The sequence below is a fragment of the Culex pipiens genome, chromosome 3 (genome assembly GCF_016801865.2).
Source record: "Culex pipiens pallens isolate TS chromosome 3, TS_CPP_V2, whole genome shotgun sequence".
Taxonomy (NCBI): Eukaryota; Metazoa; Arthropoda; class Insecta; order Diptera; family Culicidae; genus Culex; species Culex pipiens.
In genome coordinates this window covers 97167696-97179606 of record NC_068939.1, presented here as the reverse complement: position 1 = coordinate 97179606, position 11911 = coordinate 97167696, and the positions used below count along the sequence as shown (strand labels likewise).

Sequence of the window (11911 nt, the reverse complement as noted above, 5' to 3'; positions counted from 1 at the left end):
CCAATCCAATATCCGTAGGCCGGCTACGAAATTATGGGAAAGTATAATCTGTATCAGACTTGGTTTATGCTGATACAACTTATCGCAGTCCCGGACATTAGGTGGTGTTAGCCCTCGCGCTGCTTCCAATGACCCATTTCAGAATGGCAGAGCTCCTTGCGGTCCAATTCCGAGGTCATTGGGCATTGTCCGGCCCCGCCTAAACATAGAGCAAGAACCTGACGGGTCCTCGACCTATCTTTAAACTTCCAATCCCATAGGGCAAAAATGGGATCAGCGTGTATTTAGTTAAGTGGCAATGGTAAATGCAATGTCAGTTTTCTTAAGTTGATCTCACCAAATTAGTAGAAGCTCCTCCTTAATGTTTTGGCTGAAGTTCTCCGCAGATTGAACTGGTAAACGTGATGACCAGAATATCCAGAGCCGTTACTCTCGAAAGGTTTTCCATCTGCTTCTTATGCTGATGGGATGACCAACAACACACCTCGACTGCAACTCTCCTTCATCTTGTTTTTTAAGACACCGAACGCCCCAAACCAAATTTCACAAAAAAAAATAAACGAAAAACTCAATCTTCAAAACACCGTCATTTGTCTCCAATTTGCAGTTCAGGATTTTTAACACGCACTCGTTACTTCGAAAACCGTACAGCAAAACAAAACGATACACCAATATGACAAAGAACTTTGTACAAAACTCTAAAAATTATCTATTTTTATTTGTATTTTTTAATTCTTTGCCAATTTATTTAATCATTGATAATTAATTCTAAATTAATGTTTTCAATCATTGGCACCTCTGTGGAAATAAGTTACCAAAAAACGAAAATATTGTCAAAACAAGTAATGTTCGGAAAATGAATTTTTATACCCATAATGTCCCAATTTGTATGGTTCCGTAAATGTCCTCCCGGTAGAACCTTCCCTCAGGGCAAAATGGCCATTTTCATTACCAGTCTCAAAAACCATGAATTTTAATACCCATCTTGCCTTAAGTCGTATGGTTCGATAAATGTCCCCGGTAGAACCTTCCCTCAGGGCAATGGCCACTCCGGGTGTGGCCAATCCTGCCAAAATGGCAATTTTTATTACCAGTATCAAAAACCATGAATTTTGATACCCATATTGCCCAAATGTGTATGGTTCCGTAAATGTCCTCCCAGTAGAACCTTCCGCAGGGCAATGGCCACTCCGGGTGTGGCCAATCCTGCCAAAATGGCCATTTTCATTACCAGTATCAAAAACCATGAATTTTGATACCCATATTGCCTCAAGTCGCATGGTTTGATAAATGTCCCCGGTAGAACCTTCCCTCAGGGCAATGGCCACTCCGGGTGTGGCCAATCCTGCCAAAATGGCCATTTTCATTACCAGTCTCAAAAACCATGAATTTTTATACCCATCTTGTCTTAAGTCGTATGGTTCGATAAATGTCCCCGGTAGAACCTTCCCTCAGGGCAATGGCCACTCCGGGTGTGGCCAATCCTGCCAAAATGGCAATTTTTATTACCAGTATCAAAAACCAGGAATTTTGATACCCATATTGCCCAAATTTGTATGGTTCCGTAAATGTCCTCCCGATAGAACCTTCCGCAGGGCAATGGCCACTCCGGGTGTGGCCAATCCTGCCAAAATGGCAATTTTTATTACCAGTATCAAAAACCATGAATTTTGATACCCATATTGCCCAAATTTGTATGGTTCCGTAAATGTCCTCCCGGTAGAAACTTCCGCAGGGCAATGGCCACTCCGGGTGTGGCCAATCCTGCCAAAATGGCCATTTTCATTACCAGTATCAAAAACCATGAATTTTGATACCCATATTGCCTCAAGTCGTATGGTTTGATAAATGTCCCCGGTAGAACCTTCCCTCAGGGCAATGGCCACTCCGGGTGTGGCCAATCCTGCCAAAATGGCCATTTTCATTACCAGTCTCAAAAACCATGAATTTTGATACCCATCTTGCCTTAAGTCGTATGGTTCGATAAATGTCCCCGGTAGAACCTTCCCTCAGGGCAATGGCCACTCCGGGTGTGGCCAATCCTGCCAAAATGGCAATTTTTATTACCAGTATCAAAAACCATGAATTTTGATACCCATATTGCCCAAATTTGTATGGTTCCGTAAATGTCCTCCCGGTAGAACCTTCCGCAGGGCAATGGCCACTCCGGGTGTGGCCAATCCTGCCAAAATGGCAATTTTTATTACCAGTATCAAAAACCGTGAATTTTGATACCCATATTGCCTCAAGTCGTATGGTTCGATAAATGTCCCCGGTAGAACCTTCCCTCAGGGCAATGGCCACTCCGGATGTGGCCAATCCTGCCAAAATGGCAATTTTTATTACCAGTATCAAAAACCATGAATTTTGATACCCATATTGCCCAAATTTGTATGTTTCCGTAAATGTCCTCCCGGTAGAACCTTCCGCAGGGCAATGGCCACTCCGGGTGTGGCCAATCCTGCCAAAATGGCAATTTTTATTACCAGTATCAAAAACCATGAATTTTGATACCCATCTTGCCTTAAGTCGTATGGTTCGATAAATGTCCCCGGTAGAACCTTCCCTCAGGGCAATGGCCACTCCGGGTGTGGCCAATCCTGCCAAAATGGCAATTTTTATTACCAGTATCAAAAACCATAAATTTTGATACCCATATTGCCCAAATTTGTATGGTTCCGTAAATGTCCTCCCGGTAGAACCTTCCGCAGGGCAATGGCCACTCCGGGTGTGGCCAATCCTGCCAAAATGGCAATTTTTATTACCAGTATCAAAAACCATGAATTTTGATACCCATATTGCCCAAATTTGTATGGTTCCGTAAATGTCCTCCCGGTAGAACCTTCCGCAGGGCAATGGCCACTCCGGGTGTGGCCAATCCTGCCAAAATGGCAATTTTTATTACCAGTATCAAAAACCATGAATTTTGATACCCATATTGCCTAAATTTGTATGGTTCCGTAAATGTCCTCCCGGTAGAACCTTCCGCAGGGCAATGGCCACTCCGGGTGTGGCCAATCCTGCCAAAATGGCAATTTTTATTACCAGTATCAAAAACCATGAATTTTGATACCCATATTGCCCAAATTTGTATGGTTCCGTAAATGTCCTCCCGGTAGAACCTTCCGCAGGGCATTGGCCACTCCAGGTGTGGCCAATCCTGCCAAAATGGCCATTTTCATTACCAGTGTCAAAAACCATGAATTTTGATACCCATATTGCCTCAAGTCGTATGGTTCGATAAATGTCCCCGGTAGAACCTTCCCTCAGGGCAATGGCCACTTCGGGTGTGGCCAATCCTGCCAAAATGGCCATTTTCATTACCAGTGTCAAAAACCGTGCCACACCCGGAGTGGCCATTGCCCTGAGGGAAGGTTCTACCGGGGACATACGACTTGATTTGTATGGTTCCGTAAATGTCCTCCCGGTAGAACCTTCCCTCAGGGCAATGGCCACTCCGGGTGTGGCCAATCCTGCCAAAATGGCCATTTTCATTACCAGTATCAAAAACCATGAATTTTGATACCCATATTGCCTCAAGTCGTATGGTTCGATAAATGTCCCCGGTAGAACCTTCCCTCAGGGCAATGGCCACTTCGGGTGTGGCCAATCCTGCCAAAATGGCAATTTTCATTACCAGTGTCAAAAACCATGAATTTTGATACCCATATTGCCTCAAGTCGTATGGTTCGATAAATGTCCCCGGTAGAACCTTCCCTCAGGGCAATGGCCACTTCGGGTGTGGCCAATCCTGCCAAAATGGCCATTTTCATTACCAGTGTCAAAAACCGTGCCACACCCGGAGTGGCCATTGCCCTGAGGGAAGGTTCTACCGGGGACATACGACTTGATTTGTATGGTTCCGTAAATGTCCTCCCGGTAGAACCTTCCCTCAGGGCAATGGCCACTCCGGGTGTGGCCAATCCTGCCAAAATGGCAATTTTTATTACCAGTATCAAAAACCATGAATTTTGATACCCATATTGCCCAAATTTGTATGGTTCCGTAAATGTCCTCCCGGTAGAACCTTCCGCAGGGCAATGGCCACTCCGGGTGTGGCCAATCCTGCCAAAATGGCAATTTTTATTACCAGTATCAAAAACCATGAATTTTGATACCCATATTGCCCAAATTTGTATGGTTCCGTAAATGTCCTCCCGGTAGAACCTTCCGCAGGGCATTGGCCACTCCAGGTGTGGCCAATCCTGCCAAAATGGCCATTTTCATTACCAGTGTCAAAAACCATGAATTTTGATACCCATATTGCCTCAAGTCGTATGGTTCGATAAATGTCCCCGGTAGAACCTTCCCTCAGGGCAATGGCCACTTCGGGTGTGGCCAATCCTGCCAAAATGGCCATTTTCATTACCAGTGTCAAAAACCGTGCCACACCCGGAGTGGCCATTGCCCTGAGGGAAGGTTCTACCGGGGACATACGACTTGATTTGTATGGTTCCGTAAATGTCCTCCCGGTAGAACCTTCCCTCAGGGCAATGGCCACTCCGGGTGTGGCCAATCCTGCCAAAATGGCAATTTTTATTACCAGTATCAAAAACCATGAATTTTGATACCCATATTGCCCAAATTTGTATGGTTCCGTAAATGTCCTCCCGGTAGAACCTTCCGCAGGGCAATGGCCACTCCGGGTGTGGCCAATCCTGCCAAAATGGCAATTTTTATTACCAGTATCAAAAACCATGAATTTTGATACCCATATTGCCCAAATTTGTATGGTTCCGTAAATGTCCTCCCGGTAGAACCTTCCGCAGGGCATTGGCCACTCCAGGTGTGGCCAATCCTGCCAAAATGGCCATTTTCATTACCAGTGTCAAAAACCATGAATTTTGATACCCATATTGCCTCAAGTCGTATGGTTCGATAAATGTCCCCGGTAGAACCTTCCCTCAGGGCAATGGCCACTTCGGGTGTGGCCAATCCTGCCAAAATGGCCATTTTCATTACCAGTGTCAAAAACCGTGCCACACCCGGAGTGGCCATTGCCCTGAGGGAAGGTTCTACCGGGGACATACGACTTGATTTGTATGGTTCCGTAAATGTCCTCCCGGTAGAACCTTCCCTCAGGGCAATGGCCACTCCGGGTGTGGCCAATCCTGCCAAAATGGCCATTTTCATTACCAGTATCAAAAACCATGAATTTTGATACCCATATTGCCTCAAGTCGTATGGTTCGATAAATGTCCCCGGTAGAACCTTCCCTCAGGGCAATGGCCACTTCGGGTGTGGCCAATCCTGCCAAAATGGCAATTTTCATTACCAGTGTCAAAAACCATGAATTTTGATACCCATATTGCCTCAAGTCGTATGGTTCGATAAATGTCCCCGGTAGAACCTTCCCTCAGGGCAATGGCCACTCCGGGTGTGGCCAATATCCTACCAGTTTGATCCCAACTCCATTGCCCCAAATCATTCATTAGAACAGAATTCCTCCCAAGTTGGTGCACAACCTGTGTTGCGGCGTATCTTCGATCGAGCGGACTGTAACACTCGCGGATTTTTGGGGTACGATTTCGGAGGAATAAAACACGGTGAAGTTCACTAAAAACTACGAAAACTTTCTCTATTCTCCGATCTATCTACAAGTTACGTCTTCACGCTTCGCGTTCCTCTTGGCGACTTGCTTGTTTGCGCGCGAACTCTCGTTGTCGCGCCGTTGTTTTCGACTGTGAAAGTTGGCAGCGCCGGCCTGTCAGCGCTGCAGGGGTGGGTTACGCACACTGAGAGAAAATTGCGCAAATCTGGTTGAAAACTTCGGCATTGGCCGAACATTCTCCCCCGGGTTGAAGGCTCGACTTCTAAAATCTAACCCGCTAGAAGAGAATCGGCCGCTGACCACGCTGGAGTTTGTTGGTATTTCATGCTCTCGGACCAGATGCGCATGCTTCGTCCCGAACTTGCTGTCATCTAGTGGTGTTCTTCGGTCAGTTGAGTGGTTGAGCTGGAAGCAGAGCTCGGCTGCACTCCCGGGTCCCAAACCAAACGGAACTGCTTCTCGATGCTGGTTAAGATTACAGACTGCAGCAGCTTCTCTGCTAACTTTTCGGCTGCACGGTCACGGTCGGTTGAACGTGCGACGTTGGCGTTGAACAGCTGGCAGCTGTACATCTTACTCTCGTGGCTTGGCTTCGTGGCTGCCTCCTCTTGGATGGCTGGTGCTGTGCAAACAGGCTGTGCACTGCTCGGAAGCGAACGATCCTCGACGTTCACTTCGCCGGCTCCGGCTGACTGCAGTGAGTGAGCTTCCTCGTCCTTCACTGCTTGGTTCATGGTAATATCGCGGTCTTCGTCGACCAGTCCAGCTGTCTCCGGCCTTGAAACAGCTTGCGGGTCATCGGACTCGGCATCTTCTCGTTCTGCGGAGGCTGGTAGCAGTGGGCCAAGTTCCACTGGCTGACACCAGCCAACGTCGAGGTCACCGTGGATCCGCTCTTCTGACCGCAGCGTAGGAGGTACGCCTGAATCGCCGGACATGTCGACGTCACCTCGAATTCTTGCCGAGGCGCCGTGTCGAACCATTTCAGGTTCGGCGGGCGGTTGTATCTCTTTATGCTCTGCGAAGGGTTTCTCTTGTTGGAGGGATCTTACTGGCATGATCTGGGGTTCGATCGGATTGGGGTTTGTCTCTTGACTAAGAACGCGCGTTACTTCACTGTCCGTGAAGCAGACTGTATTCAAGTGGTGTCTGTCACACCGCGTGAGCAACTGCTGATCATGATCTTTGGTTGTGATGGGTGGGTTCGAGATGGGTTCGAGTGGTGCACATACCTTGGGGGCTGCTACAGCTGGATCGGCGGGTTCATTTCCGGTACTGACTGGTGGCTGGTGCTGGCACTGCTGAAGGACAGTGACTTGAACGGGTTGGGAAAGCAGTGCGTTACTGAGGGCTACGATCTTCAAATTGACTCCTTGGAGTAGCCCCTCAATCGCCGCGCACTCCATGTCGTGGGCGTCTCGTTCATCGGCAAAAAGATCACTCTCCTCAACATTTTGCAGCACTTGATCTAACTCACCGTAGTACCGCTCTATGTTCTTCGCGAACACCCGGAACTCTGGCAAGGATGGCAGTTGATGATCTTCATCCAGTTCGGTAAGTCTGCTTTTGAGTAGCAGGATCTTACCCTTGACCTGGCGTCGCTTGTTGGCCAAGCGCTTTGCGGACCACGGTTGTTCGGCTGAGTTCATCTTAACTGGGCTGATCAGGTCTCTCGGGAATCGGTTACTCCGCCGTGGTCGCGCTCGTGGCGACACAGCAGCGGCAGCGTTCGGTCAATGGATTCTGCAGAATTTTGCTGGCTCTTGCAGCAGGTCAACTCGCACACTTTTTCTTCGGGATTTGCGCTTGCAGCAAAAACACTTCTGATCGGGGTGTCACACTTGCTTGTAAGCGAGACACTTTTTTCTTCTCGGGGTTCTTCTGCGCTTGCAGCAAGAATCACTTTGGTCGGGGTGTCACACTGGCTCTTCAGCGAAACACTTCTCTTCGGGATGCCTCGTCGCAGCCACACCTTCCGGAACCTTCCTACTGGCGCTTGCAGCAGGCCCTTTCCGTCAGCGCAGTGGCCTCGACGCAGCTGGATTTGCGAACCGTCCCACTGACGCTTGCAGCGGGTCGCGTTCCGATCTTCTTTCCGTGTGCAGCTGGAGCGACTGCCAAATCCGCAGCGGTGCTGCGAACTGGAATGTTCCACGCTTGGGAACTACACAAAATGGCGTCGCTACGCTCACCACACACACTCACACGCACAGGTTTTTAAGCGAACATTTTCTTTTGCGGTCTCTTGCCGCCACTGTTTCCGCCGTTTCTAGGCCACGGAGTCGCCTTCCGGAATGTTCTCGAATCTGATCTTTTTCGGTTCACTGTTGCGCACTCTTTCTGCGGCAAGATGGCAGCGCTTGCCTGCTCCTTGCCTTGCGCACACACGAACACACGTTTTCCGGGACAAAATGGTGGCGCGTGCCTCCTTTTTGTCGAGAGTTCACACAAACACTTTTGTTCTTTTCAAGATGGCTTCAGCCGGTGGCAATCGGGCCACTTTCTTCCGCCCAACGTGGTCCGTTGACCTTCCGTCAGCGTTACCGTTCCGTCGTTCTGCAGGACACAAACACGGCACGGAACACTCGAAACGGTCGCGGGATGGAGGAAGCTCTTATCCTCATCCGGAGGAACGCGGTAAGTTCGAATCCGTCGCGATTTCGAACCTTTTTTGCGGAAACGAGTTAGCACAAAATGGCGTCCATCCGGTTGGCCTTCCGCCACCTCTCACTTCACTCGCGAACTTTTCCGATCCGTAGGCTACCGTCTTTTGTCCGGTTCGAATGGACCAAATGTTGCGGCGTATCTTCGATCGAGCGGACTGTAACACTCGCGGATTTTTGGGGTACGATTTCGGAGGAATAAAACACGGTGAAGTTCACTAAAAACTACGAAAACTTTCTCTATTCTCCGATCTATCTACAAGTTACGTCTTCACGCTTCGCGTTCCTCTTGGCGACTTGCTTGTTTGCGCGCGAACTCTCGTTGTCGCGCCGTTGTTTTCGACTGTCGAAGTTGGCAGCGCCGGCCTGTCAGCGCTGCAGGGGTGGGTTACGCACACTGAGAGAAATTTGCGCAAATCTGGTTGAAAACTTCGGCATTGGCCGAACAACCTGTGTCTTTCAATGGGTGCATGTGTGTGTGTGAGCAATAAAATTACCACCGTCGATCCGTCTCTGACGGATTTCCAGTCAAAACTAAATTGTTCAGAGGCTATCTGTTAGCTTATATAGTTCGCAAAAAATATGGCAACAGTTGTGCAACATTCTCGCGTGACAGTTATATGAAAGCAGGAGACGAGGCAAAATTTGCGCCATGTTGCCGCATTTCATGCAAACTATATAAGCTAACAGATATCCTCTGAACAATTTTAGTTTTGACTGAAAATCCGTCAGAGACGGATCGACGGTGGTAATTTTATTGCTCACACACAAACACACACACACATGCACACATTGAAAGACACAGGTTGTGCACCAATTTGGGAGGAATTCTGTTCTAATGAAGATTGTTAGGACGGCTACCCGCAAACCAGAATGATTTGGGGCAATGGAGTTGGGACCAAACTGGTAGGATATTGGCCACACCCGGAGTGGCCATTGCCCTGAGGGAAGGTTCTACCGGGGACATTTATCGAACCATACGACTTGAGGCAATATGGGTATCAAAATTCATGGTTTTTGATACTGGTAATGAAAATGGCCATTTTGGCAGGATTAGCCACACCCGGAGTGGACATTGCCCTGAGGGAAGGTTCTACCGGGAGGATATTTACGGAACCATACAAATTTGGGCAATATTGGTATCAAAATTCATGGTTATTGATACTGGTAATGAAAATTGCCATTTTGACAGGATTGGCCACACCCGGAGTGGCCATTACCCTGAGGGAAGGTTCTACCGGGAGGACATTTACGGAACAACACATTTTGAATTTTGATACCCATATTGCCCCAATTTGTATAATTCCGTTAATGTCCTCCCGGTAGAACCTTCCCTCAGGGCAATGGCCACTTCGGGTGTGGCCGATATCCTACCAAATTGTTCCCAATCATTTCGATATTCCGGTGACCGTTCTGGCAACCGTCAATAACATCTTGGACCTCCTCTCAAGTTCGTGCACCACCTGTTTCTTTCAACGTGTGCGTGTGTGTGTGAGCAATAAAATTCCCAACGTAAGGTCCGTCTTTGATGAAAGTCTGATGGACACTAAATCCTCCAGAGGCTAACTTTTAGCTTAAATAGTTGGCACGGCATCCACGCAACAAACAAAGAATGTCACGCCGAGGGCATGCGACGGTAACGCTACATTTTCGAAAAATTTTGCATTGACACCGCAGATAGAGCTTTAAGACAAAGTCCTTTGTCAAAACATTATACAAAATATTACCAAAATAGAAACAGATTCTGAAAAGTTCTCAAGAGCAAAAACCTGTAGTAAGATTCTGTACAGCCCTCAATAATTTTGATCTGATGTGTTTAGTGTGATGTAACTTTAGAATCTTGTTTGTGCTGATTCAGTTTGGGTGCTTTGTGATTCGGATATTTTTTCCGGAGTTCGTCTCTTATGGATCTTCATGTCTCCGATTTTCTCTGAACGATATCAGGTAATTAGCAGATGCCAAGGCAGGTTCCAGATATCATTAGGTTGAAATCAGTGAAAAGTTTTTTTTTCAGCTATGACGATAATTAATTCACAAAATTTGTTGTAAATCTTGTCGCTTAGGGGATGAACAAAAACAAATATTGATAGTTTCCGAAGTTTCAAAGATGTACATTGTACAAATAACTTTTTTTTCATGGTACAAATATCTTGGTACTCCAGGCTATGGTTAATGTGCGCCGCTCAAAAAAACATAGCGTTTCGTTCAAATAACGATTGTTACGGGTTCCTTGAAAATCATTAACCAAAATATTTCAAAACTACGACCGAAATAAATTTTTCCATACTTTCAGATTATGACGATCTTCACCGTGCTGGTGCTGGCCTCTGCTGATCATGGTGGTTCGAGCGGTGGATATGGTAAAAGCAGTTATCAAAAAAATAGTGGTGGTGGAGGTGGAGGTTTGTAGCTTAAAACACGCGATTAACTCGTCTGTACTTGTACTGTGACTAACGAACGGAAGGGAAGCATCGATCGGATTGGCAAGAGTTCTAACTTTCTAAGGTCTAGATAACGGAAAAATATAAAGGGGAAAAAACCATGTTGTAAATAAGTAGCTTTATAGTTTATTAGTGTAAACTCCCTCTTTTTTGCGACACAAGAAATAATTCGGTTTATAACTTTTATCCCTCACAGGCCAGGGCGGACACGGCCAGCAAGGATTTGGTCAGGGAGGACACGGCCAACAAGGATACGGACAGGGAGGACACGGCCAACAAGGATACGGACAGGGTGGTAGCCACGGGCAGGGTGGTGGCCATGGACAGCAAGGATTCGGTCAGGGTGGTAAGTTATTTTCGGATAAAATTTTCCAAACCAAGTAATATGCAAATGCATTACAACAATATTACTGGCTAAACACTTGCGTTGAAATTTGTATAGATAGTACAATAATTTTTTTTATAAATTGGAAATGTATTATGGGGAAAAGTATGTTCCATCCAGGTCTCTATGCAACATTTAGTTTAAATTATTATGCAATTGAAAATACCAGTTTGTCAAAACGTTAAAAATCGTTCATGAAATTGGGATTTTTGTCCGTGTTGACTTAGATTCGTGATTTATTTTAACTGTTATAAATGATGAATCATCATTGATGAGTGTTGTTTAAAACAGGTCATGGACAGCAAGGATACGGACAGGGTGGTAGCCACGGACAGGGTGGTGGTCACGGACAACAAGGATTCGGACAGGGAGGACATGGCCAGCAAGGATTCGGACAAGGAGGACAGGGAGGACATGGCGGTGGACACGTGAGTTCAATTGAAATCAAGAAATTGATGAATTAAATTAATTATTTTTTATTTTTCTTTACAGGGACACGAGCACGGACAGGGAGGATACAAAAAGCACGGATACTAAAAAAGGCGAAATTTTTTGAAATACGTGTTTCAATAAAATCATTGGATCGATATTGAAAGTGATTCCAGAAAACAAATTTAGTTTTTCCTCTTCGAAATTAATCCATTCCTTTTTTGCCTAACACATAAAGCCGATGCAAAAAAAAAATCCCTCGGCTCTGGCCCGGGTCGAGGGGGGTCAAAAAATCAAAAAATATAAACAATGAAATAAACAAGCCATAACCTCAACATTTGAATAAATAAAAGTGTTTAAAAATGCATTTTACACCAGTTCAGTTGTTTTGCAATTATTAGTTCTCAAAAAAATGTAAGATTTGAAGAAAACACAAATTTTA

General features: G+C 46.3%; 1 protein-coding gene across 5 annotated transcripts in view; it reads left to right on the top strand.

The window, feature by feature from the left end:
* LOC120429719 (uncharacterized) overlaps positions 1 to 11639 on the top strand; it is a 55672-nt gene extending 44033 nt beyond the window's left edge. For 2 of the 5 annotated variants that reach the window (XM_052709616.1, XM_052709615.1), the window contains exons 4-5: positions 11332 to 11468; positions 11533 to 11639. In XM_052709616.1, coding sequence (XP_052565576.1) covers positions 11332 to 11468; positions 11533 to 11577 — 182 coding nt within the window. In that variant the 3' untranslated portion in view covers positions 11578 to 11639. Of the gene's footprint in view, positions 1 to 10507; positions 10617 to 10851; positions 11002 to 11331; positions 11469 to 11532 lie in introns of all 5 variants that reach the window. The other 3 variants (XM_052709614.1, XM_052709613.1, XM_052709611.1) reach the window with 3 other exon arrangements.
* Positions 11640 to 11911: the final 272 nt, after the last annotated feature.